At 47.3% G+C, this 27,005-nt stretch overlaps 7 protein-coding genes across 8 annotated transcripts; 3 read left to right on the forward strand and 4 right to left on the reverse strand.

Moving 5' to 3' along the window:
• Positions 1–764: 764 nt before the first annotated feature.
• On the reverse strand, positions 765–2,846 carry DFL_005039 (uncharacterized protein; the record flags this gene model as incomplete). The annotated part of the gene is made up of 6 exons (XM_067634237.1): positions 765–869; positions 944–1,741; positions 1,850–1,873; positions 2,008–2,502; positions 2,564–2,575; positions 2,661–2,846. The coding sequence occupies 6 exons, from the start codon at positions 2,844–2,846 to the stop codon at positions 765–767; spliced, it is 1,620 nt and encodes a 539-aa protein (XP_067492325.1).
• Positions 2,847–3,923: 1,077 nt separating this feature from the next.
• On the reverse strand, positions 3,924–4,489 carry DFL_005040 (uncharacterized protein; the record flags this gene model as incomplete). The annotated part of the gene is made up of 3 exons (XM_067634239.1): positions 3,924–3,986; positions 4,051–4,370; positions 4,432–4,489. The coding sequence occupies 3 exons, from the start codon at positions 4,487–4,489 to the stop codon at positions 3,924–3,926; spliced, it is 441 nt and encodes a 146-aa protein (XP_067492326.1).
• Positions 4,490–9,164: 4,675 nt separating this feature from the next.
• Positions 9,165–10,969, forward strand: DFL_005041 (uncharacterized protein; the record flags this gene model as incomplete). Its single annotated transcript, XM_067634240.1, has 3 exons — positions 9,165–9,274; positions 9,342–9,596; positions 9,664–10,969. 3 exons carry the CDS (start codon positions 9,165–9,167, stop codon positions 10,967–10,969), a joined length of 1,671 nt encoding a protein of 556 aa, XP_067492327.1.
• Positions 10,970–11,889: 920 nt separating this feature from the next.
• DFL_005042 (uncharacterized protein) lies at positions 11,890–12,303 on the forward strand (the record flags this gene model as incomplete). Its single annotated transcript, XM_067634241.1, has 2 exons — positions 11,890–12,127; positions 12,185–12,303. 2 exons carry the CDS (start codon positions 11,890–11,892, stop codon positions 12,301–12,303), a joined length of 357 nt encoding a protein of 118 aa, XP_067492328.1.
• A 1,665-nt stretch (positions 12,304–13,968) lies between these two features.
• Positions 13,969–18,554, reverse strand: DFL_005043 (uncharacterized protein; the record flags this gene model as incomplete). 2 transcript variants are annotated; one of them, XM_067634243.1, is made up of 9 exons in its annotated part: positions 13,969–14,212; positions 14,275–14,523; positions 14,581–16,141; positions 16,198–16,220; positions 16,284–16,410; positions 16,477–17,429; positions 17,499–18,275; positions 18,338–18,367; positions 18,421–18,554. In XM_067634243.1, the coding sequence occupies 9 exons, from the start codon at positions 18,552–18,554 to the stop codon at positions 13,969–13,971; spliced, it is 4,098 nt and encodes a 1,365-aa protein (XP_067492330.1). The 2 variants fall into 2 exon arrangements, with proteins under 2 accessions (XP_067492330.1, XP_067492329.1); XM_067634242.1 differs by lacking the exon at positions 18,338–18,367 and having other exon boundaries at positions 17,499–18,011.
• A 1,402-nt stretch (positions 18,555–19,956) lies between these two features.
• On the forward strand, positions 19,957–20,634 carry DFL_005044 (uncharacterized protein; the record flags this gene model as incomplete). Its single annotated transcript, XM_067634244.1, has 3 exons — positions 19,957–20,074; positions 20,156–20,180; positions 20,235–20,634. 3 exons carry the CDS (start codon positions 19,957–19,959, stop codon positions 20,632–20,634), a joined length of 543 nt encoding a protein of 180 aa, XP_067492331.1.
• Positions 20,635–21,250: 616 nt separating this feature from the next.
• Positions 21,251–24,999, reverse strand: DFL_005045 (uncharacterized protein; the record flags this gene model as incomplete). Its single annotated transcript, XM_067634245.1, has 8 exons — positions 21,251–22,464; positions 22,696–22,827; positions 22,900–23,082; positions 23,148–23,216; positions 23,338–24,402; positions 24,469–24,522; positions 24,612–24,654; positions 24,859–24,999. The coding sequence occupies 8 exons, from the start codon at positions 24,997–24,999 to the stop codon at positions 21,251–21,253; spliced, it is 2,901 nt and encodes a 966-aa protein (XP_067492332.1).
• Between the last annotated feature and the right edge of the window lie 2,006 nt (positions 25,000–27,005).

Genomic DNA, 27,005 nt, shown 5'->3' on the forward strand with positions numbered 1-27,005 from the left:
AAGGAGGGGAGTTATAGTTTTATTGTAATGAGGCAGCTAAAGATAACATTTTTATGAAGGTTCTTTTCTGAAGGGAGGGGTGAAATGCAAATCGTACATCAGAGGACAATATTTTTGATCTATCGCATCTACTCGAGACCCTGGGAACGAGACTACTGTATACTTACTTACGCAGGTACCCAGGTATAGGTACTTGGGTACTTACCAAGTAGGCACCTGATGTCATCGCACCTAGCTTGCGCTCAAGCTCCCAAGGTTGACATCGATATCCCTGGAGCACGCTAGGTCTATGTTTTTACTATTTTCAACTTGAAATCTTTAAACACCGAAAACTTTCCCCCGGATATCGACATCCATAATTATAAAAGTACCAGCTGACCTTCGAATTTGACACAGTCATGTTGAAAACCCTGGAAACAAAACTACGGAAAACCTTAAAAATAAAAAATCATGTTCAAAAATATTCTCATATCCCAATCGAAACGCACACCTAAAGCGGCGAAAACAATACCACTAAATGTCACTATTGATGATAGCGATGATGATACACAATGTTCTTTCTGCCTGTTCCCACCAAGCAAACCCCCGGAATTCCACGACCTTGGAATAAAAAGGGATGTAAGAAACCCCACCCCAAAAAGAGGGGGGAAAGGAATGTGATATGATATCCCAGTAACAAGTAGCTCGGCAGCCCATCAAAAATTTTTTAGATACGATGATAATAATAAGGTCAAAAGGCGCTAGTACAACTTCCTACCAGGCAGCTACGGTCCCGAAAGCAAGTACTCAATAGCGCCCTGGACACTGCCACCGCTCCTTCTGAGTGCTGCAACGTTTCTGTCGAAATCAAAGAATCCCATGTCGTTTAACTATACGTCGAAAATACGTATATCAGCATTGCCATTCTCTCGATAAGTCATTATGCTATTGGAGAAGAACAAACCTGTCTCAACTGCTCCGCATACCTCTCCTCCGGCGGCCTGTTATCAGCAGGCGTAGGTGGAGCTCCAAAACCACCGAGGCCACCAGCACCTCCGGGACCCATACCCAGAATCTGCATCATGTTTTGTAGTTGATTCAGATCCACACCCCCACCAGGTGGTAGGAATGGATTAAATGGGCTTGGCGGTTGTTGTTGTCCTGCTGCTGCTCCACCTGTCGGTGCGGCGCCAGTCTGCTCACCACCCGACCCCGGTGTTTGCGTTTGTGTCTGACCAGCCGGCGGCTGCTGTTGACCGAACATTGCAGGGTTGAAAAGCATGAATGGGTTTGGTGGAAGGCCTCCTGGCGATCTACTTCCTGATGGGGCTGGGGGTGTTTGTGTAGCAGCGCCGAAGGGGTTGAAGAGCGCGGCGAAGGGATTAACTGGTGGAGCACCCGCTGCACCTGCACCCGATCCTGCTGCTCCATTACCCGTCTGCTGCTGCTGATCCTGCTGTTCGGCCGGTGTCTGATCCGTCACCCCAGGCGCCGGAAACGCACTGGCGCCACCAGCGCCTCCAAATCCTCTTCCAAATGGACCCACCCCAAGCGCACGCTGCATCTGCGTCATTTGTCTAAAGATAGTAGGATCGGTCATCATCCGTCTAAACTCTTCGGATTGCATCATGCGTCTTGCATCGGGACCCATGGCTTGTAGCATTGGATTTGACTGTATTAGGGATTCTAGGAGGGCTGGGTTTTGGAGTAGAGCATTCATGGAGGCGCGAACTTCGGGTTGTTCCATCATAGAGAGCATTTGCTGAATTTGAAATTTCGTGGTTAGTCGGGGTTGTTAATTTTAGGTGTGAGCGGAGAACCCGCCTGTGCCGCATGGGTACACGTCTGTGCGACAGGAATAGATGCTTACTTCGGGGTTCGGCGGTGGTCCCATCTATAGACGAAAACAGACAAAGTTAGCATAAAATGATTTCTATAAACAATACGACCATGATATGCAATGCAGACGCAGATGCAAATGTATGTGAAAGGATATTTGGGCGGCAATATGACGGGAACCCCACTCACCCCACCATCGGGTCCAAACAGATCGGCAGAAGGCAATGGTATATGGTTTGCGAATCTAGAAAGCGGGTTCATTCCTGTTCCCGCTGCCATGTTAGGCAGTTGCTGAGGTGGACTCGCAGCTCCACCAGTTCCGGTTGATCCTCCTGCTGCCCCGGCGCCACTGGTAGACGCGCTGCTACCGCCTACAGCCCCTCGAGCTGCCGAGGCTGTAGAAGCGGCACCTTTAACAAGGTGAACGGTATGGCCATTTTGGATCTTATAGCTATCAACGGTTTGGTCGTCTTTCAGTACACGGCCGGAGTAGATTAGTCTCTGGCGGTCGGCGGGGATGGAAGATGGTTCTGCGAGCTTCTGTTTCAGGTCCGCGACAGAGATGAAGCGGTTTACGGTTATGGGAATTTTATTGTCGGCAATAGACTTGACAGTAAATGATATTTCTTCGTCCTTAGATTCATCGGCAGCAGCCGCGGATGATGAGGATTCGGCGGGAGCTGACTGCTCCGGGGGAGGAGCATCCTTTGGGGTTTCCGAGGACATGTTATGGTATGTTCAGAACGTTGCGTGATAGCTAGAAATAGAACGGAGGTTAGTGCTACTGAACCAGCAAGGAGGAGTATCGAAAGACGCGATCGGGAAGGGTGGAGGTATGATACTTGGCGCCAGAAGGAACAAGCAGCTTTGGCGGCGAACTCGATGAAGTCGATGATGAACGAATGAGATGCGGTGAAAGACAAGCGCAGGCTCATGTTCATTATACAGATTGTGGCGAAGCACTGGAAGGTGGCACAGTCAAACCTCCCCTCCAACGCCAAATCATGATCACTGCTTTTGAATTCCATTATGCAAGATACATACTTTTTTTTTTTTTTTCCCAGAGACTCTAAGTTTCGAAACGATAGTTTCAATGTCATACAAACACTGTCCCATCGATAGCGTAGCCTTGCCCGCCAAGTCATTCGTTCTATTCAAAATACCCGTGAACGACTTTGAAACCGTCCCTGTTACGGTACAAAAAAGACTCCGTCTAAACTATATGTACCTGCTTTTATACATGTCAACGATAGGTGTCTCTTAAGAAGTATGAAGTTACTGTACTTGTCACCTAATATGTTACAGCTTATGCCAGGGTTACGATAGGATTGGAAAAATCATTTTTTGTCTTGTTCAAATCCGTGGCTTGCCTCGGGATACGCCCTTCGGCAGCCAGCCAGACATTTGTCATTCTCATTTTCGACTTCCGGGTAGGAGTGTACCCGGTAAGCAGCGGGGAAGGAGGATTATACACATAATGTGAGTAGGAGTGGTTGGAGTGGGGAAAGGGAATGGCCAGAACAGATATGGCCCCGTGGGAATAAGGAGATCGAAAAGTAAATGTAGGAAAAGCATAAACCGCTAAGCATCAAAGAACCAACAAAGAAAATAGAACACACACGTAAGAAAATCAAAGATCTGGTAGACCTGTGAACTCTCGGTGTAGGAAAGAGAATATCAAAAAGAAAATGTGGTATCATGCAACAGCAAAAAGGCCCTATACAAAAATAATTCCAATCCGAATGATCTGGTCTGAAGTGCAAGATATGCTAGGGAAGATTACGCCACCAAATGCGCAATGGTGGGGTTCGTCTGCAATCCAAGACGGAGAGTAAAACAGGAATCACACTCCCTCTAATCGCTTCGAAATGAATGCCGCACCCGTAACTGTAGTAGAGATGCTGCGAAAGAAGTGTATCGAAAAAATAAAAGAAATCGTCATATAGTCGGAAAACAAAATGCAATATCGCTGCCCAGTATTTTATAGAAACCGCCCGGTCTCCAGGTACGCCGTTGGTAAAAGCAAAGTCCCAAGGATTATAGAGATATTTGAACGAAAGTGAAGAAGCGAATTCGTGTCGAAAAGTGTGCGAAGCGTCAAGAGCCTATGCTCTGCTGCCTCCTTGGTTCTTCCCTTTTGTGGGTACTTTCCATGGCATGCAGACGACCTGTGTGTATCCGGATTAGCATTTTACTCAAAATCAAACTACCAAAAGAAGGATTTCAGCTCACCTCTCCTTCATTCAATGCCCATAGGTAGACAACAGCTCCGACGATATAGTATAGTGCTGGATTCGTTCCTTGATATAATAGCACAGCGATCAAGGTAACAATTGGCAAGGCGACAAGACGAGCGACGATGCTGCGGTGAAAGGCAGTTCCCGGGACGAGTAATGGGAAAGGATATTCCCATGCTAGCATGAAAAGACCCGCAAGAACGTTGAGGGTCTGCAAAATCGGTGCGGGTGTAACCAGCGGGTTCAATGTCGTTGTCCACATGTCCCAGAAAATCTTGGGCCAGAAGTAGCCGTGGACGCCAGCTGCGATTTGGTCTATAATTTGCAATTATCAGTAAAGCTTTTGTTAACCAATTGAAAGTTTTGTACGACTCACAGGTAGCAGCGGTCATAACGATCAATCGAGCGAGATGGTTCTTAATGAGCTTGCCCATTTTGAATATTTTTCTTTATTTCTTTCTAATATTCTTCGGAAGGATAAATTTGATTCGAGGGTCTTTATTTTCGTATGTGCACTTGGCCGTGGAAATATGCCTCCCAGGTCGAGATAGTCGTAAGATGTTGACAAGGGAAAAATGACTCGAACGGTGGTCCTAGCTCTATATCGTTCCGGACGAAATATAGAAAATACCTGTTCCAACAAAATAGAAAAGCTTTAGAATAATGATCGGAAACCCCAAACAGCTTTAAATGACAGTTGGGTCCGGTTATAATTGTTGGATAGAAAATGTATGTGTGAGGTTGAACAACAACTTTAACTGATGCTCAACTTGAGGGAAGCATGTCACAAGGAACAAGAAACGACATAAGAAAGATCAACTTGCAGGAAGTTGGACGGTTATATGTAAGTGCTCCCAAAATAAAGAAAAAGTCAAAAGAGAAGGGGAGCGAAAAAAATAAAATAAAATAAAGGAAAAGCATCGGTCCTAGTCGCCAAGAATTTGCACGGTGCGGGTACGAAGCGAATGGTAAAAGACACAGCTTTGAGAAATTGGACCGATGGGCGCGCTGGAGTGGGGCCTGGGCATCAATCGTGACCGTCGAGCAGCCGCCGACGTTAATCCGCTTTGGGTGGGGAGGAACCACCCGGGCCAAGAAAGGTCAACCAATCTCGATGCCTCCAGTTTCCAATCACCCGGCGCTTGGTGGGATACATTTCGTGGGTGCAGAGCTGGTAAACTAAAAAAAAAAAAAGCGGCATGCACGTGTGGTAGACACTAACCTGTTGAGCAAACGATGAGAGACTTTTGCGCCACCAAGGTCTTGGAGAAGCAAGGCACACGAGAAGATATGCAATGCAAGTGGGAACGAAGGTAAATAAAAAAAAAGGTGTGATAAAAACAACGTCGAAAAAGAGTGAAAGAATGTCAGGGAGAGCAAGCTCTTCTACCCGATCCGTCTGTGCCAGACAAGACTATGAAAGGAATTGGCTAAAAGAAAGAAATAACCGGTCCAGCGTTGAGCAGAAAGAAAGACGGATTGAAAGGTGGAGAAATGTGATATTAGTTATATTCTCATGATGGCTTGCAGAATGCTTCTGCCAGTGGTAGTGCACGTTTAGGCGCTTGACAGGCCTGCGACATCCTCTTGGGGCTTTGGCCCGGTCTCATTGGCTGGAGCAGGGGCCAAGACATGGATCGTGGGGAGGGGCTACCGTCCAGCCATTCCCTGAACAGAGATCGGTGTGTCTGCAAGGGTTCGCCCTCTTCTCAGAGACAGCTGGAGTTTCCTGTTGTTTCCATTGGTGTTTTATCGAGGGCAGCCTCGTTGAGCCATATGGGCTCCGCTGTTGCGACCTGCATGGTGATAATGCCGATGTTTATAGCAAAGGAATTGTGGGCGACAGACCGGTCCGGACGGTTCTTCGGCTTTGACGCTGCCGAGAAATCATTGCAATCACCCTGGAAATATCACTGCATGCCATTACTCGTGCAGATATCATCTTCACCATGCAGTGTCAGTTTTGTTTCTTCTCGTTAATTGCTGCCCTCATGCTATTGCCATGTGTTCGGTACTCTTTGTCGGGTCGTGGAAACAATAATGCATCGTCTCGCTCTGCGTTTTTTCGCTCGCGGCCGTCGTTCTTCTTTTGTCTTTTTGTGCTTTGGCGAAACGTGATCTGGTGCAAGAATTGTTTGGAGCAGGTACGTCGTTTCACGGGGCGGAAAACATTCACAGCCCACTTCAGTTTATCACAAGAGCAAAAAGCATCATACTGAACCCGCTGTTCCACATAAATATGCACTCGCCTCCTCACGCTGGATCCGCTTGACATCATTCCCTTCCCCTTGATGTATCGACTATTGTGAAATAGTAATACGGTTAACGGCTCTCCATAATTGGCCGGGGAAGCTTCCCTCTATCAGAAACGGGGACTGTCGAAGATGGCCATCCCAAAATATCGCAAGAAACGAAATCGCCCTCAAGAATGCCAATCCTTCCAAGCATTAGTGGCTATCGACGCCCGGATCTCGTCGACCTGGGCTGTGATAAATTTGATAACAATCTTTTTCTGAAAAAATTTGCACAAAGCCGAGATTTACGACCTTAAGACCCACAATTTTGTGCGGATGTTGGTCAAGGGAGTGTTCAGCCGTCTAAACGAGCCCTATATGACCTATATCAGTCGGAAATATTAACAGCCTTCGTCTTCAACGGCGTCTATCCCGCCCGCCAGAGGGGTCGAGGTAGTGGGCTGACAATCATTGCATTTCGATCCCCAATCATTTGATATTAGCATGACTCTCATCAGATTGCTCTATTTCGTCGTCCGGACACTTGTTGCGTTCGCTAGAGGTCGATGAAAATGTCTCGATGTTATTAATATATTTCAACCAATCTGCACCCCGGGTTCGCATGAATTGATATTCTCCCTTTTTTTTTTTCCTTTGATATTTAATAACTCTCCTCCACCATTCGCGCCCAGCATGGAGAAAAAGAAGCAATCATGTAAACCCAACAGCTGCAAGGACGGTATATATGCGCAATGTATGCGTCCTCTCAAAATGCTTAGTTCGCACTTTATTTGCTTTAGGAGAATAAAGATCGCGATTTCTCAAAAAAGTGATTCAAGGTTGGGGATCGCTCCCTTGCACAACCATTCGAAAGGTTCGGGCGCCCTTGTCGCCGTGAAAAGATCCAGATCAAAGGAGCTCGGTTGAGTTTGTCCGCCCGAGCAGAGCCTTACAGGACCAATTCGATCTTGCAAATTACAAACTTCGATAGAGGTTTGCTAGCCCACTCGGCTTTGTTGGCAACGTTATTTGTTGAAAAAACGGGATGTTCCTGTGGGTGAATCTTGGTTCCCGGGTTGGAAGACTGTCGATGGACAGGCTTTGCGATCATTTGATTGGTTGCATGCGAGATATATGCAAGCCGCAGCGCTTAAAATAGAACCTTCTTGGTCTTCGATTGCCACACCTTGGTTGCCCGCTCCGAGGAGATTTTGTGATTGCTCGTGCAAGGGGATCCACAGGGGAACTCGCTAAAGACAGATGACCAGTTGAGTTCGATCGAGGATATTTTCGTTGAAGTCCAATCGAATCAAAGTTGAGATGGGATCGCAAAGATTAGCAAACTGTTATTATTACTTCGTCATCCACCCGGGATATGCAGGTCGAGTTACGTCGAGCGGGATCGCGTTGGCATCCCGTGATGAACCTTTCTTGAAGGACCCATCTGGCAAGTGCCCATTTGCTGCGCTGTGCCGTATGTCAATAGCTTCTACAAATCACGTTTCCTGAGTTTAAACATCTCGCAGCCCAAAAGGAAAAAATACAAGGTTTTCTTAGTTTTCGACTACACACAGACATCTGAATCGATAACCGTAAGGCATGTGCGTGTACAACTCGAGCGCTTACCGGAAGCATCGAAATGCAATCAATCTTTCACGAGCGGGAGACCGAGCCAGCGGCTACTATTCCAGAATACAGGATCGATTGATCGAGATGTGTATTTTCTATCAGAAAACGTTTCGTTTTCGAGAGAGCTTGGTATCAAGCAACCTACGGCTGACAGCTCGCTGACAAATACGCAGAGAGGATTAAGCCGAAGAACAGGATTCAGCATTCAAGAGTTCTTTCAGGCAGTGTTTCGTTTGAAGATCGAGAGACAAGAAACAAATTTGTGCCAAACATGTTTCCGATGCCAAACTTTGAAGCTTCGAAGTCGGTTCCCCCCCTAAGCGAACATCATTGAGCGACCCCTACAAACTTATCAGAGAGCAAGATCGTAAAATGCCATCATCATACCTAAAGCAGCGCAGAATCATGGACGGACTTGCCATATTGGGTCAAAGGAGCCTCTGTGTTAAAAAATCGGTGTCTCGCTCGGGGTAGTCCTCATGCACAGAGCGTCTGGCCAAGGTTTCGAACCGCCCCAGTGGGTCCGTGACTTGGGCCAACCAAACACACCAAATGGCATCCCGCCATTTAGCGCTGGCGGGCTGCTGGCTGGCTGCAATTCACTTATCTTCCAGGCTGTCTCCACAAGAGAAGCCGAGCTCGTGGCTCTTTTTTTCTCTCTTTCCCTCCCACACTGGCCAACTTTCGATTCGACGAGTTGCAAACGCTCTGCAGCTGTCTGCTAGTTAGCTTACAAGGGCCCGGGCTGTGCCTTCCACGTTCCTTTCCATTCAATTCTCTCTCTAGGCCTCTTTGCCTTCGGAGCAAATATCCCATCGTCTTCTTGTCTAATCCGTTCCTTCCTTGGCGTTATTTTGGGCCGACCAGGACAGCTATCTTCCTTTTTCCCCACCATCCAGCCAACCTCTAGCTTTAACAAGCACCCTCCCCCCCGGCACGTCGGGTTTTTTGTCCTTTCTTTTCTAGAGTAGTTAAGGAAGTTTGTGGACGTCTTCTGTTGTATGCGTCGTGTTCCTTTTGGATTTAATATATCAAGAATCCACTATACACTCTCGAGGAGCTGGAGATCTTGCAATCCTTTTCACCTCCCTTTGCCTGAATCTCTCGAATCCCCGCCATTTCCTTTTTTTCCCTTTTGAAACAATTCGCGAGGGTATATGATATCTGTTGCTGGTCAACGGAATTGACGTCCTCAGATACACTTTAATATTTTATACACAGTCGCCATCTGGGATATACCGCCAAGATGGCAGCAGATAAACAAGAGTCGAGATTCCACCGGGAATTCCTGAGTAGAAGGGTGTTCTTTTGGATATTCTGGTATGCTTCGCACTGGGGCCTCTTTGCATACGGATGGTAAGCAATACAATTCTAATTCCAATCTGAGTAACGTGAGATACTAACCTTGGACGTCAATTTGCAGGATCAAGCAAGCGCAGGACCCTCGTCTGTCTCTTCTCAACGGTCTCAAGTACTCTGTCTGGATTTCTCGTGGTGCTGGTTTGGTCCTCGCCTATGATTGCGGTCTGATATTGCTTCCCATGTGCAGGACCATCCTGCGTGTTGTGAGACCCAAGATTAGATGGCTGCCGCTGGACGAATCGCAATGGTTCCATAGACAGTGTGCATACAGCCTGCTCTTCTTCAGCATTGTCCATACCACCGGACACTATGTCAAGTAAGTGTGAAAAATCCGTAATCGTATGAATTAACTATATGCAATAGCTGACCAATATTATTAATAGCTTCTTCAATGTCGAGAAACTTCAAGCCAGGCCTCTCACCGCTCTGCAAATTCACTACTCTGACGCCGGTGGTGTCACTGGTCATATTATGCTGTTGTGCATGCTCTTGATGTACACCACCGCCCACCACAAAATCCGTAACCAATCTTTCGAAGTCTTCTGGTACACTCATCATTTGGCCTTCATCTTCTTCCTTGGATTGTACACTCACGCGACTGGGTGTTTCGTGCGAGATACCGACACCAAAGAGCCAATTTCTCCATTCGCTGGCAAGCCCTTCTGGGACCACTGCATCGGTTATCAATCTTGGAGATTCACCTTGGCTCCTGGTGTCATCTACTTCATCGAACGTGTCTATCGCATGATCAGAGCTCGTAGGGAGACCCAGATCACCAAGGTTATCAGACATCCATACAATGCTATTGAAATCCAGTTCAAGAAGCCATCGATGAAGTACAAGGCTGGCCAATGGCTCTTCCTCAACGTTCCATCCATTTCCCGCTTCCAATGGCATCCTTTCACCATTACTTCTTGCCCATCCGATCCATATATTTCAGTTCACGTCCGTCAAGTTGGTGACTTCACTACTGATCTCGGTGAGGCTCTCGGCGCTGGTAAGAACTCCAAGACTATGGAACTCGCCAATATGGATCCCACCGCAATGTTCGAGATCGCTCTCAGAAATGGTGCTCAAATGCCAGCTCTCCGCATCGACGGACCATACGGAGCACCAGCAGAAGATGTCTTCGAAAACGAAATCGCTGTTCTCATCGGTACTGGTATTGGTGTCACTCCATGGGCCTCCATCCTCAAGAGTATCTGGCATAAACGTCAAGGTCCAAACCCACCAACCCGTCTCCGTCGTGTCGAATTCATCTGGGTCTGCAAGGAAGTTTCCTCTTTCGAGTGGTTCCACACTCTCCTTTCCTCCCTTGAACGCCAATCACAAACTGCCGGTTTCTCCGCCGATGCCGACTTCTTGCGCATCCATATCTACCTCACCGCTAAGCTCGACATCGACACTGCCCAGAATATCGTCCTCAACTCCGTTGGTGCTGAACTCGATCCATTGACCGAACTCCGCTCTCGAACAAATTTCGGTCGTCCAGATTTCAAGCGCCTATTTGGTGCTATGAGGGACGGAATCCTCGACCAGAGTTATATCGGCGGTCTAGATCACAGCCTCAAGACCAAGGTCGGAGTCTACTTCTGCGGTCCAAACGTAGCAGCTCGGTCTGTCAAGTTGGCTTGCAGATCCGTCTCTACCGAGACCGTTCAGTTCTCCTTCTGGAAAGAACACTTCTAGGAAAAAAAAAATAAAAATAATCTTTGGGATTTATGTTACGTATTCCCTTTGATATCTGTTTAGTGATCTTTGTGTTCATTACTTGCTATTCCACGGTCATGTCTATATCTTCGATCATATCACGGTGTTATAAGCGAAATTCTTCTATCTTGGGCTTTGTTCTTTTTGCAGCTATACGTTTCTATCAATCCTCACGGCGGACGAAATTTGACAACTCCACATTTTTACTGCCCCCGTTTTCTTTTCTTCCTTTTTTATTATACCCCTACTTTGGGTTCATCCCTTACTATATTAGAAGCGCCATGTATTTAATCAACGTTAGGTGTGTGTGGGAGAGATATTTGTCCAGTTTTGCGTATCAGAAGAGACACAAAAAACTGGTGATAAAATTTTCAAATTCAGTATATACTACAACCTCATATAACACATGCATCCATTGTCTCAAAAATCCTAAGATTTCTGACATAAGTTAGAACTCCCCGCCGGGTGAGAAACAAAGGCCTCGGCCGCGGGTTTCATCCCAGTAAACTTCTCTTATCATAAGAGCTCTGTGTAACTCAAGTGTGCGACCCACAACAGGCGGTTACCATGCAGCTGTCACTTCTGCCTCGTGCGGCAGCACATGTTAGTAAACGTGCGATCGAACCAATAGGAAAAGTCCCTCGTTTGGGGCCAAGACGGTAGCACAAAACTGAAGTTCGCCCGTATGAGTTCATTCTCGAATGATACTAATTTATTAGAAATCCGAGTGCATGCAATCGAACAATGCAATGTGAAATGCCAATGGTGCATAAAAGTGGGAATTGGGATTGGTTGCTTATGCCGTTGGGTTATATCTCACCATTCAAGGAAGAAAAGCGGACAAGTCGGAGGAAATGAATGAAAAGGAAGGGACCTAGCAGATCAAGGGTCCATACGCAATGTTCTGCAGAGGTCTTTCCTACATAACTATCGACAAGGTGTCCTTGGTTGGACTGAAACCTCAACAACACAAATTGCGGGACAAAATCCAACATACTACACATCAACAGCACGTTAACAGAGTGAAATTCACACACCATCAGGACTACTGCGCAACCTCAGACCCTTTACGGGCGCCAATCCGAAAGGAGACCAACCGATTTCTTCCCGAAGAGCTCTCTATGGCCCAGTACCATGGTGTGTATCGCCGCAATCTTTCCTTTTTCCAACTAACATCTGGGTACGATCCGATAGAGTTTGCGGAGTTTTGTCCGGCTAGACTTCTACGCTCGTATGAATTCTCGAATCACCAACATGGCCATACAATATCAACGCGAGACCACCAACATGCCAGTGTACTCTATCTGGAATAAAACACATTAACATTGCCATGTAACGGCCTCCTAGACGCATGCTGAGGCTAAAAGACGGGTAAACCAATGCTGCAAAGTTCCTATCTAAGCTAGTATGTATCTCTGTTAGGGCTACGAACTAGAATCTTGACACTGGCATTGACATTGTTATTGTCATTTTACCAACTGCGTCATTATATAATGTAGGTGTACACCGGTCGGAGGGGTTGTTTATGTTGTAACTTTTCCCGCCAAGCAAGCTTTTATTCCATAAGAAATGCTTGTCTACAAACTAGGTGTACGTAATCGCAGTACTTTTACAACGTACGTAAAAACAATATCTGAAACATCTATGGAGGTAAGAGCAGCCGCTATACGAGTCCAATTCACGACAGAGTAGTTGGTGGGAGTTAAGACATCTGAACCCAGGAGTATCTAGTGCCAAGGGAGAAAATGCCAGATTATCTGATATCCTAGAGTCATTCTTGTTTAAAGGAAGATAATCTGGCAACTACTGCTTCATGCCCAGTATTGACGTACATGTATGTTATTTCCAAGAAGAAACATGTCAATGCTACCGAGGTAGTTCAGAACTACGGGTGCTCAAAAGATGTCTACAATATACTGCCCCGAAACTTGTTTCCTCTTTTCTTGTGAAACTAGTTTCAATCTCCATGAGTTATAATCATTTATATTCTCCAACCTTGGGAAGGTTTCATCAAATAATGCGTGATCTATCCAATGTTATGTCATGCTATGGATTCTCTGATCCAGCGGCTAGGTAGTTGGAGAATGTCACTTCTGGAGGTTTGAGGCCCAATGCATAGAGATCGGTCTATAGATCTAGGCTATGGATGCTTAAGTGCTAGGAGACTCTCGGGTCAGGATTGATCCCGCTATTGTTACGTATCTCTGTCGATAGCATAGGGAACTAGCCTTCGAACTGACCCCTCTTATATGGTATGTTAGTATATTGTGTATACGGGGTATGCCTGAATCCAGTTTACATTGATACTGGCGTTTTCGGAGTGATACCTAGGCTTGGTATCTTTTTGGGGTGTCTATCGATCATGGTCATGATAGAACCAAGTTGATGTACACTTTAAATTCTGTTAGAAGATCTAAGTTTACTTGAATACAACAAGCCTAGTAGTTACAGACACCATGATCCCCCAAACTCACTCCACGGGGCCTCGTAGCGTTTATATTTCAATCAAGCAGCTCTAAGTCTAACGATAGCAAAGGGAAGTTTTAAAAAGATGCCGAAAGAAATGAGCGGCAACCAATAATACATTAACCTTTATAATACCATGCTTTTCGGAATAGTGGATCATAAAATAATGAAAATAGTTTGAGAAAAACATATCTTTGTATCGTCTTTAACGCCCCCGTAAACCCCGAACGCATGGGTATAGGTTTCCGATGTAAAGGTTAAGAAATAAAAGAATAAAATCCATCAACGCCGCGGAATGTCCGATGAGAAAAATAATGTCGGGTACAGGATCCAGGTGTTTTAAGAAAAGTTACAGGGGGGCAATGGTTGATAAAAATGACACCAAATTCTAGGTTCGGGGGGCTGGAAAGGAAGAAAAATGGAAAAGAAAAGAGGTAAAAAATTTTGTTAAGGGGATTCGTCTGGTTGGGGCGTAGAGATCGAAATCCAAAGTATCATCGTGCCTCGAACATTTACTGGTCGCGAGATCCAGTAAACAAATACATGAGGTCGTTCACACTAAGCCTGTTGAGTCCCTTGATTGCATCTTCATCCATTGCGGCAGATATTATCTCCCGTTTCTGCTCCTGAAGCTTGAGGATTCTGTCTTCGACAGTATTTACGATGATCAATCGGTGGACAAAGACAGGGCGCTCTTGACCGATTCGGTGGGCGCGATCAATTGCTTGCTCTTCTACGTATGGGTTCCACCACGGACTAAAAAAGCGGTACAAATTAGGGTGGGTTTGCGTAGGATATAGGAATTTAGAGCCACTCACTCGATGATGATGACATGTGAGGCGATTGTAAGGTTAAGACCAGAGTTTCCGGCCTTTAGCGAAACAAGCATTACTGTGACATCGGGATTTTCCGTGAAATTGAGAACGGCATTGTTGCGATCTTTGGCAGTCATGGATCCGTCGTATCTCTCGCAGTCGAACTTATCCTCCCCAGTTAATGGGATGGAAAGCAAATCAAGGAAGGAGGTAAAAGATGAGAAGATAATTGTTTTTTCTGATGGATCGTTCCTGGTAGACATGTTAGGGCTGCTGATATCACAAGGTTAATAGGGTTATGGGACTTACTCTCGAATGCGTCTCAGGATCTCTCTGACTTTTTCAATTTTGGCGCTTGAATGCCAATCCTTCGCAAGCTCGCGGAAGTACTTCTTGCGAGCCTTTTTGTTCCGGACTGCCAATGCTCGTTTATCACTGAGGTTTAGTACTCGCTTTTCCTTCTTCTGCTTCCCCTTCGCCTTTTTCGATTTTGTAGGTTTCTTTCTCTTTTCTTTGCGGTTTCCAGATGCCTTCTTTTTTTTGCCTTCTTTTTTAGCCTTCGGTTTAACATCTGCAGATTCGTCTTCGACGGATTGGGAGCTATTTCTACTATGTTCTTCCTTTGCCTGTCTTTTTACCTTGAATTCCTCCCAAATATCATCCGGAAGGTCGTCTTCGGATTTAAGCCCCGAGCTAGAAGACGCCGTGGAGTTTTGAGTTACAGCGAAGTCGTCCTCTGTTTCCTCTTCTTTTTTAACGCCGTTCTGGCGAGAAGGCCTAGGCTCCCGCCTGGCTCCCGCCGGAGGCATTGGGCTAAAGCGCGACCTAGTTTTTCTGACATGGTTTGAGAAATCGCCATCCGTATCCGATTCAACCTCATCGTCGGAAACAATAAACCCTCCGAGATCAGACCCCTCATCGTCAGAATCGGATCCCGAGCTTGCATCCGAATCCGAGTCCGAGTCCGAGTCCGAGTCTTTACTCGACAGTTGGCCTCCAAGAACATTATCGAGCTGGTTTCCTATACCTTCAAGTTCTTGTTGCAGTCCACTATCCTCTGGTATATGTATTTCTCTGAATACATGCCAATCAATCAAACTAGATGGGTTGAGAGGCCCACGGCAAACTGGACAACTTAATTGATTACCTTCATCGCCGTTCGCCATTGCTTGGTTGATTTGGTTTGTCAAACAATCTTCACAGAAACAATGTCCGCAGGGGGATATTATCTTCATTTTCTCGGAACTGTCTAAGCAGATCGGGCAGCCGGCAGCCGGGTCCGCCTTCAATCTTTCAACGGCACCGGGGTCCAGTTGGTTGATTAGATTGATTTGTAGTTCCTTCTCCTCATCCGTGATTTTAACAGAAAGGTCCTTGATCATCTTTGGGTGGCAACAGACTTGGCGAAGCCGAAGTAAGAGCAAGAGGACGTATGTGTAATTTCGGAGGACCGAGCCGTTTTCAATGTATTTATTGAAGCGCAGTTGCACTTTCTGCTCGACGGCGTTGTATATTTCTTGTTCGTCATCGCCGAAGACCGGATGGATCAGTTCAATGTTTTTTGGTGGAAGGATAAGCAAAGGCGCCCCATCAATCAAAGAATCCTTCTTCCGTCTCAGCATGATTGCTTTGATGAGTGCCCGCAACCGCTGCATAGCATCTGTTGCAAAGCCTTTTCCAAGCTTAATCTTCGATCCGAAGTCCGCATTCCAAGTTCGGAATTCGCGATACCTAGCTAGATGGAGAAATCGAACCGCACCAAAGAGGTCATCAATGTTATTCTGCATGGGGGTTCCGCTGAGACATAATCGGTATGATGCCATCAAGTCCGTACATGCTCGACTGGCTAGGGTCCTGTGGTTTTTAACATCTAATTGATCTCAATTAGCTCTCGTGCACCTTGGAGGATGTTGGGTTCGTGCTTACGTTGGCTCTCGTCAAGTATAACACTATGAGAATTTGTAAATCAGTATAAATATCAACTTCGTGAAATAGCGATGCCGCGTCCTTACCGGTACCAAGTGCTTTCGCTTGACAAGAAAGGAAATTCATTGGCAGGGAATCTGGTTCTTTTCTCAGCTATCCACGCCATTTTTTTCTTGAATTCTCCAGCGATCGTTCCGTAGGAAGTCAGGACGACTATTTTTTGTGATGCCTATAGTTAGCTAACAGTCCTGATACTTTTTCATATCCGATGTAGCTTACCGTCGAAATCCTTTAAAGCGTTGAAATTTTTTAATCTTTTTGGCTGGGTACCATGGTAGATATGCGTGGAGAGAGTATGTTGAGCTTTAACTTTGACCTGGATTTCTCGTTGCCATTGAGCCATCAGAGCGACGGGACACACGATTAGGGTGGTCTTATGGTGTGGGTTGCTGCTTTTTCGATGAACAATCAATGCGATTGCTTGTATTGTTTTCCCAAGACCCATGTCATCGGCGAGAATACCGCCCTTGTTGCCGCTCTCCTCTTGCTTGACAAGCCATGTTAAGCCGATTTTCTGATGCTCCATCAGTTTTATTGTTAATTCTAGAGGAGTTTGCAGGCGGTCGCTCGGATGTTTATTCTCGGTGTCATCTGACAAGTGCTCAAGAAGCTTTTTGACATCCTCTTGTTCATCCTTCGCTCGATGTCTTATATCATTATAGAGCGTGTTAGGGTCAACATTGCGAGTGGTGTTATTTAGATATGAAGGGTAGGGAAATTGGCTCTGAGGGAATGGTCGACCAAACTGTTGTATGCTTGAATGTGCAAATCCGTAAAGCGGGGACGTGAACTCGTTTAGGGTTCCGTAATTATCATCGTCATCATCATTGAGGACGATAGGGTTATCAGATACCCCTAGTCTGGGGACGTTAAGTAGTGGAATGTGTTGGTTTTGGATCATGAGGTTGCGGTCTTCGTTATAAAAGGACCAGTCCGCAAGGGCCCCGGAGCTAAAGTTTCGTAGTTCGGGCTCAACTCTCGGAATAGAATTGTTAAGTTGCGGGTTTTCGAGAGTTGGTGCGTTTTCTGAACTCGGGCCTGCTCTTGCGTACTGGTTAGGAACGAATCGCTGATAGGCTGCTGATAGGGCAGCCGGATCGTAATCGTCGTCATCATCACCAGTAAGGTCAATAACTTCTTGTTTTTGGAGAGCTCGAGCGATTCCCTCGTCACTATACAGCACAGGTTAGTAAGGACGACTAGATGAAGTGAGTATTTCAGGGAAACGAAGGTAATCATACCTGGATATCTGTTGCTGCCGGGATACTTCTTCGTGACTACTAGGGGCGGAAATTTGAGTTACAGGCAGATACATCCCATTGTTAATGGCATCTATGTTTTGAATGCCACCCAAGCTAGTCAAATCCGTCAGCACAAATGGGGCGGAAGGCGCGTAAAGAAGTTGTGGATGGGGAGCAGTATGAGATGGCCCTGCGAGGCGCCTGAGGTTCTCAAGCTGATTATCTTGAGTTGACTGATCGAGTTGGGAATATGGTCGCTTCCTCGTGTGATCCTGCTGAGGTAGGATTGGATTGAACAGATGCAAACCTAATTCAGGAGGAGCATCTAGCGTGGGGAGTCTTCCATTGCTAGAATTGTAGGCCTGGAGGAGCTCGGCCATTTCAGTTTCGTGTTGATCCATGGTGAGCTTCTTGAACTCTTCCTGCAAACTGAAGATTTGGGCCTGAAGAATCTCGAAATCGTCGGGGTGTGTATCCTCCTGTGGTAGACACTCGAGCAATGCTCTTTTCTGACTAGATGAAGAAAGGTTATTAGTGATGGTTTGGACGAAGACAGTTGATGTTGGGATGAGTGAGATTGATGGGTGTGAGGAATGTGATGAGAGTGAAGATAAATGGTGAAGATGGAAGTGGGGGGTAGGTTCTTCTGGGTTGTGTGTGGTAGGTGGAGGGGTTATGAGGCCAGCTATCGTTGGATGGAGATGGGGACGTTCTAGTGCTGTCGTGACGCCAGCCTTAAGCCCTCCTCCATGTCCTTGTCCTGCCTCACAACATCCACTGATCTATCCCAGGCCATAGGGCTAGCTACGTCCTACAACCAGGAATAGCCATAGGTATACACTACTCCTTCCCTCTTCCACAAATTCTCTCTATCCTGTGATGTCAAACCGAGAAGACAAGGCTGATATGATTGATATCTTACCTTAGTTCCATCTGAACCACTTCCAGCGTGCGAAAACTCGGGCTGTCGCTCTCTCCGCTATAAAAAACCTCGCCGTCGTCTGGCGATAGTCTTGGGTATTGTCCCGGCATCTTAAACTCTCGCGCCTGGCTCATCTTGCCTGGGAGGGGCTACTGTTTAAGAGCCAGGAATGTTACACCGAAAGCCTCGCAAAAGCTAGTAAACCCACGCCGCCCGTCGGCCAGCCTATAGGAGGCTAACTAGAATTCGCACAGAATATTCTACTACCTAACCAGACGGAAGGTATTCTGTCGGCTGTTGGTGCTGGTCGGTTCGGGAGGGAAGGGTATGGAAGTGGGCTCGGAAGGCAAACGAAGTGGACTCGAGACACCTCTCAGCTGCAGCTGGCCGTAGATGATGTCGGACAAGTTAGGGCCACGATTCGATTGGCTAGGCTTATGCAGATATGCGGCGAGGTCCAGCGAGATCTAGATCAGCGGGCTAGTCAAAAAAAAAGAGGCATACAGGAGGATCTAATTCGCGCTTGCAGCGCTAATCAACGCGAGGGCTCAACTTTGAGCCTTGCCGGACAAACAACCAGCTTTTAAACGTCGATTAAAGCAAACACAGCACTCGTGGCGAAAGGTCTTAGATGCTGACCAGAGCTCTGGAGACGGTGCGACTTCAAGTTCGATGATGCCCTGAACAAAAAACCTTGCCTTTTACAAACGTGAAACGGACGGTTGGCTACAAAACCGTGTTGGGGGAAAGATTACAACAGGTTGTACCCATGGAAGGTCTTTGCCGTCTGCAGTAGTCCGCCAAATTAGTCACATTGACTAAAAACAGGCAGGTCTCGGAACTCCGAGGAACCATCGCAGGATCAATTTGTGGGACATCGTCCGCAGACCCCTGAACAGGCTGAGATGAGATGACACTAACAGACGCCCAACAATTAATTAAGGCCATCCACTTGGGCCTGCCACATACTTGGTGCTGATAGGAGGTTTGGGAAAACTCCAGGTGGACACGGACCCGAGTCACTGGACTTCGTGTTTCTAGTACGCGGCCTGACTCGGGTTTATGACCCGTACGATAGCTGGATATGCCGGAAACCCTCGTGCTAGCTCGAGGAAAACTGTAAGTTCCGCCAGCCCATATCTACTCTTGTGCTAGCCTATCTGTACCAAGTAATATCGATGCAGGTCCATAACGTTGTCTCCTAAACCCATAGCGATGCCCTACATTAGGATTTCTCCACCTGCTTTGAGGTCGAAGTTTCATTCGCTCCGCCCCAAGCGAGGGGTCTTTCTTGGATATGTATGTGGCCCCAGTGATTCACTGTATCGAACTTTACGGGGCCCTCTTCGGGTGCCACGGTTCAAGTATATAAACCATGGCATCCAAGCATCTTAGAAGTTCTTCTGTGTTTCCCCCATACAACGCACAATTACACAATATCCAACACCTCCAACATCTTCACACTATAAAACTATCGTATTCTTCGACTTAACTCTTATTACGATCCGAGCTTATTAAGATCTCTCAATTACAAAAATGTCTACCACTCCTGAAACCCCAACTGAGAAGTACGATATCAATGGCTCTTGCCACTGTGGAGCTATCAAATTTAAGGCCAATAATGTTGATCTAGGCAACGTTGGAAGGTGCAACTGTATGTTTAGTTCAAGCTTGCCCGTCTATAGCTACACGTAAACTCTCTCAAACCAATAGCTTCTAATTTCGCTGAACGTAGGCACAATCTGTACTGCTACTGGGAAGTGAGTACCTCGCCATTATCTATTACCTCAATTGTACCCTCCTAACCACCCCAGGCTCGGCATAATGCTTAAACCTGGTGACATCTCGGTCATCAACACCCCCTCTAGCGAACCAGTAGTCATCACCTATGCAAACACTACCGACACCTCCCTCTTTCCCCCGGAGCTAACCTACTACTCCCCGGCTTACCACCGCGGTGAGTGTAAGAAGGGCGAAGAGTGGGGCCGTCACTTCTTCTGCAAAACATGCAGTATTAACCTCTTTATCGTTGGGAACATTCCGTTCAACAATATCGGTGAAATCTTGAGTGTGAATATTTTGGCATTGGATTTGAAGAGTTTAGGGAAGGATTTGAAGGAAGTGGTTAGGCCGGAGAAAATGAGATATGTTAATGGGTTAGAGAATACTTTTGTGGCTAGTCACGGTGAACCTCATGCCCATGGTCTTTGGTGAAACCAAGACATCATTTCCGAAGCCAAAGTGCGATGTATTAGTAACCTCCGAGGCGTTTTATCACTCCCAATATCTACTCAAATCACCTAAAGTTATGGGATTCTGAATCATGAATTGTATGTCTGTGTGAATATCATCCCCTTCTCGTATCAAGCTATCGTACATCTCCCGTAATTTATGTTGTGGTAAGAAAGGCAAAGTTCAAAATTCCCCCGCAGAAAAAAAGCCAAAATGTTCTTTAGACGACTTTAGATTGTCGCAGAAAGGGGGCCGAAGAAGGGCTAGGAAGAGAGAGGGGGGACAGAAACAAGTGGTTGCTGTGAAGAAGAGTAAAAGGGAGCAAAATGAATTGCAGTAACGGTGTTTGTGCAAACAATCAGAATGCAATGTAATGTAGAGGATCAGGACAATTGCTACGCGGGAAATGCCCAGGGTTAGGGGTTCAAAGTCAATAAAACGGGGTAGGTAATAAAAGGCTAAGCTGAGAAGACAAAAGAAAGTGAAAAGCATTAAAGGTCATAGTAGAGACTGAAGTATGGACCATGAATCGAAATAAGAAAGAAAGTAAGTGACAATAAAGGGGAGCGCGTCCCGAGCATCCAGATTAAAATGGCGACTATCGCTCATCATCAGCAGCATTCGCCGCATCGTCATCGATTAGGTGTCGTTCCGCGAGAGCCGATTCGATAGAATCGTTAAAACTACCTTGGGAGCTCATAATCGGAAGGCCAAGGCCCGGGGAAGGTGCAAGGTCTGTGCTATTGTCTCCAAAGCCGGGAGGCCGAGCCCGCATGGCCCGTGCCTTCGCCAAACTGATGGTATTGGCCGAGAAGGTGCTAATGACCGGCGCAGTTTCATCTCTATCAATAGTTGCCTTCATGAATGCAGCCATCCATTCTCGCCCTATTTGTTTTGTATCGGTGGCAAAGTAGTGGAGCTTGGGAGGAGTAAACATGACTCCTTTAGCTGCCCCTGGTTGTGGGGGGACGAGCTTGAAGGTGAACCAACCGCCCTTGGATGGTGGCGTCGGTGGAAGATTGTGACCAGATTGGCCGTTACCAGGGGTCGCTGAGGAAGCATGGGAGGGTGACGATGTTATCGCTGCAACTGAGGCATGGAGGGAGACGAATCTGTCGTCGGAAGCCGGAAGAACACGGTGAGAAGTTATGTCTATCAAACCTCGTTCTTTCGTATCATCCATTGAGTAGAAGTATGATAGGCGCCGGCCTTTGAGGACGAAGAATCTAGTCTTCCACGAGGCAACAACAGCGCTGCTGCCGCGCTTCTTCATCCATCCGCTGAAATCGGCATCCTTGGCAGCATCAGTGGGTGTGGTTTCCTTGAGGCCTTCAAGGTAGGCACTCGTCAGCTGCTTCTTGGACTTCTGCCTGATTCCAGAAGCAGAAGCAACGCTTCGAAGCTTCTTGTCCTTTCCACTGCTGCCGTTTCGTTGCTTTGATTCGTCCGATTTCCTCTCAGGGGCGTCGATTGTGATCTTTATGGAGGCCGAATGTTCGCTACCATTCGGCGACATCAAAGTTGAATTCGTGTCCTGAGACATCGGAGACATCGACATTGCTTTCTCCGCCCCGTCGGAGATGGATCTATGGGGGTATCCAGCTTTTGTTTGGATGTTTGGAGGGACGTGCTTCTCCTCGACAGGTGGAGGTCGTTCGACACTGAGAGGCTTGCCACCCGGCATAGCAGATGCAGCAAGGCTTTCTCTGGCCCGACTGTCTAACGAGGCAATCTGGGTTTCGCTAGTGCTCCGTTTCCGTCCCTTGACGGTGTTATGATAGGCAATCGAGGCCGGTGATGGCGAAGAATATCCTGAAGGAACGAAGGATTGGTTAATGCTTTCTCGGGAAAATGGTCTAGGTGCTTGGGCGTATGGATAAGCGTTCGCGAGATGTACCGTCTCGTACGACCTCTCGGAAACAGGGAAGGTCTGCTTGGATACGACACCTCGCAAAGACGGTGATGGTGATGGTGGATGAGGTGGAGGTGGATTGGGAGGATACGGCAGAGGTGAGGACGGAGTGGACGTTGGAGTGTTGTTACCTGAGCGGCTGCGCTGCTCCTCGGTGTAGCTGGACTTCTTGCCATGGACGACGTGATGGCCGTGGCTGCCGGAGCTGCCGGCTCTCTTGTGCAGCACATTACGGTCTCGCTTGCCTCCATCTTCACTGGCACCTGCATTATGATAAGAACGACTCTCGTTGGCAAATACACTCGACGACGATTGCGATGCGAAGCCACTATCACCTGTATATCTGCTCCTGCCGCTGGCAGCGCTCTCGTTGGCCTTGTGGCCTTTCAATGTCCAGGACCGGTCGAACGACGGGTCTCGTCCATGAACTCCGGGTACCCGTTGGGGCTGCTGCCCTCCGCTGCTCGAGGCCCGTTCCATAGAGGCCGTCGAGATGGACCGTCCGTCGCTGTGGATGGCTATATCAAAGTTAGTATAACATGAACCCCCAGATTCATGAGCACATTGACAATCGCTAACTTACCGGATCCAACATCAGACTTCGACGGGGGTACTGGCCCAGGGCTAGATGGGCTCATTGTTGTGGGGCTCTCTGCGAGGTGGTTAGCGTCCTGCCGCTCCAAACTTCGCTTCCACGGCCTGTCCAGATGACAATGCCGACTTGGACGCATTGATGGGAAGGAAGAGAAGATGAAACAGTGTAAGGATCTCACCTCTTATGGGATTCATCGGATCAAAGATCGCCTCTTCTATGTGCGTCGATGGTACTGCTAACGAGCCTCCTCGGGCAGGTGGACGATTATGGAGGCTGGGTAGCCTAGGAAGGACACCAGCCGGCGTACTACTACTCCTATGGCGAGCCTTCTTTTCTTTAGCAGCTTCATCAATTGATCCTCCCGCATTCTTCACTATTGACTGAAGCTTCTCAATCTCCTTCCAAACTTCAAACCGCTTCCCAAAGCTACCAAGTTCAAGCTCTTTGAGGTGAGCCATTTCTAGCTGAAGGACAATGGCCCCACTAATCTCCTGCTCCTCGAACTTATCGCAAATACTCAGCGGTAAGTGCTGCTCCTGGAAGTATGCAGAAACTTGGGCCGGTGTCCATAATCGGATTTCCTCCGCTGAATATACTGGATCTATTATGTCACCATCCTCATCCGACGAAGACTCCGGTTCAAATTGCTGGGAATACTGCAGCGGATGGTCACTTTGCCGTTGTATCGACTCCCTAGATCGCCCGGCATAATTTGCCCGGCTGGAAGGTTCGAGATAGCCACTAATAGATGGCTGGTTCGCAATCGCTAGAGACAAAGAGCTTTCATTATCAAAGGCGCTTCTTGAATAATCCGACGCAGAATCGTCGAAATCTTGCTCTGCTGGCGCGTGAGCTTCCGGGGTCTCCATGATCGGTGGTGGCTGCTTGTTCTTCTGAGCGTGTGTCCCCACGGAACGGGGCGCCGTACGAATTTCTGATAGTGCCTCTTCGATGTCGCTTAATGTGTCTTCAACTACCGGGCTGCGACTCAACTTCTGTATCTGCGGATGTTCTTTCTTGAAATCATCCGAAACGCGTCGTTTGTCCATATTGTTCTCCAAAGCTAACGGTGGGGTTTCGGCTGTGACATCCTTTGCAGATCCGCCATATTTTCCCGCCTCATCCAAAGTCAACTCGCTTGGTGTGACCGAAAGCCTCTTCGGGATATCCTGCTTCGGTTCTGAGGGCGCCGACGAGTATGCTGGCGGGGGAGCGATATCATTATCAGTCGCTACCTGGTTCTCTGCTAGCATGTCAGCCCTGGTTACGGAATAAATTAATACTAGGGCCAGGCGCAAGACAGGCGTACCTATGATCGTTGGTTGCGAAAACGCTGACTCTGGTGGCCATTGTGTCGTGTAGACTGCAGACGAACGCCTAATGTTAGCGCCAAACAAAATGTTCTGTCGGATTTTCTCTCGAGTGATTAGAAGAAGCGTCGAATGAACACACCTTGTGGGAACAATCCAACCTTTCCACTCTCCGGATCACGCCCCTGTTATTAACACCGATCAGCAAATCCGATATTTCACTCAGGACATCCGGCTGAATGCTTCTGCGATGTTCTAGGGAAATCGCAACCCAACGGCGGTTGCAGCCAAGGCATCGCAAACCAACGAGAGTGGCCTCAATGGGCAATGTTGTTGGTGGGGGATACCCCAATTCGGGGGAACCATTTTGATATACGGAGGCGACATACCAAATACCACCCATCGTTGTACTCCTCATCTCGCTCCAACAATTCTATCTTGGAATTCTTCTTAAGCGTCAGCTCATCCGGCGACCGAGCATCGAAATCGTGCAGGACCCGTAGATAGTCGATAACTTGGTGATCGGCCATTATCTAGCAAGGGAGAGGGAGGTGCCCTTCCAGAATGTCTTTTGGATTCAATCCAGATCGCGCACAAATTGCCAGCGGCAGGCGACCACGGGCTAGGTGGTCTGGTCCTATTCCTATCCGTCGACAAAACGCGAGAAGCGGGACCTCTTGGGACGACGAAGAGCGCGCGTATCGACACAAGGAAGAAAGCTGTTACTGTTGGTTTTCGCCCGATACAATGTTGTTAATCTGTAAGGATTGCGGAGCGGAGAGCCAGCTGTTTTGGGCTTATGGATGCGAAGCGAGTTTGATAGAAACAACCAAGTCCAATCTCGCTTGGGTGGGTAAAGCGGGACTATGGCGCCGTTGCGGGAGGTTTCTATGCCGATGCGACTCGGTGGGAAAAATCGATGAGGGTCTTTGAGTCTTGGAAGTTGCGTCGCCGTGGCTCCGATCATGGCATGAGCTTGATGGCTCTTGACTCGGAAACCTTATTAAGGATGGATTCATCGTAGTGCTATACGGTGGCGGAACATGTACTAACAAAGAACACAGTGTTGGCAGACTAGGCCCCTCACTAAACCAAGAGGCTAAAGTGATAAAAGCCTCAGGCTCGAACATGTGATATTGGCATCAAGATGGTCGATTGGAAAATGTCAAGTCAGATCTATGTATTCGAGGCTTCGATACTACGGCAACAACGAGCAAATCGACAAAGTTAGTTTTCGATGACATGGGAACATCGCGAAAACTTTATTGTCACGGAAGATTTGGCTTTTGTTCCAGGCTGAAGTAGTTCTGGGTATCCTCTAATCTTTGAACATTCCTAGACTAACGGTCAGGTAGGTTCTGGACAGCTGTGGGTACGGTCGATTGTAGAAGCTACATCGAAGCATTCTCTAAGGGTCCACAATGAAGCTTCTTTTCCAGCCAGCCGCCTCCATTTCGAAGGTAGCGCGCAGCGCTATGCCTCGAACTATACGATCTAACTAACCTTGATCCGAAAGATACTTACTTATCCGACAAATTCAAGAGAATGGAAACATATACCAACGTCGCGATGTATGGCTCCGCATGCCTATTATCGATATAACTTGCCCCTCCTGTTGCGAAATGCAGGCAGATTGAATTTGTGGAGGTACCCTCTAAACGCATCATTTCTTCTGGAAGCTTTGACTGAACAGGAAGGCTACCGGTATCTTATCACAACCCTGGTACTTACCCGAATCTACAGGATTTGCATGGTTAGCGGCGGTGGCGCGGAAACGTCTACAGAGCTCCTTCGACATCTGTTGCCGAATAGGAATATTTGCGATCGCCACAGCAAATGTGCATCCAACCCCGTGACAACTATATCCACTCCAAATTTTTGACGATGTATCTCCATATACATGCTCAGTGTAGATATTCGAGGCAAGGTGGTCTGATATTTCTAGAGACAAAAAAAAAAGTCATATAATGGGGTTTCTTTGTAAAATGGCATGAAAGACGTCGCGATGCATATACGGAATGTATGCAGAATGCAGATCTATGCTATGGGGCGTTTAATAGGCCAGCCCGTCTCCCCGAACGCCCTGTTACTGATTATGTCTCTCTCGAAAGTGCACATATGTATATACAAGTATGTGTGCTCCTATATAAATTACGATGTATTCAAGGCTAACGAAGATTACAGGCAGCTGATGACGTTTTTTTCGCCAATACGGACGAATACAGGCACTGTTTGTGGGAATGAGGTAAGCCCTGAGGCTTGAGAGGTTCGGGAACCTTTGTATAAGGAGGGTTCTGATAGGTCGGATTTAGACTGTTGTGCAGCTTTCATTTTGCATACACACAAGAAAACAGTGGGGGATTTGGGCCTTTTAAAGGTTTCCTAGAACTACTGCTCGCGACATTCATGCACGCTGTAGGTCCGTCATGTGAACCTCGACAGACTAGACAAGAACAGCAGCAAAAATTAGTTTTTGTATGAGGGATTTTCGCCGCAAAAGCAAACAAGTCTCTGGCAGGGGGCGGGAAGGCCAGCA

This window comes from Arthrobotrys flagrans (assembly GCF_004000055.1).
Source record: "Arthrobotrys flagrans strain CBS H-5679 chromosome Unknown unitig_0, whole genome shotgun sequence".
Classification (NCBI taxonomy): Eukaryota; Fungi; Ascomycota; class Orbiliomycetes; order Orbiliales; family Orbiliaceae; genus Arthrobotrys; species Arthrobotrys flagrans.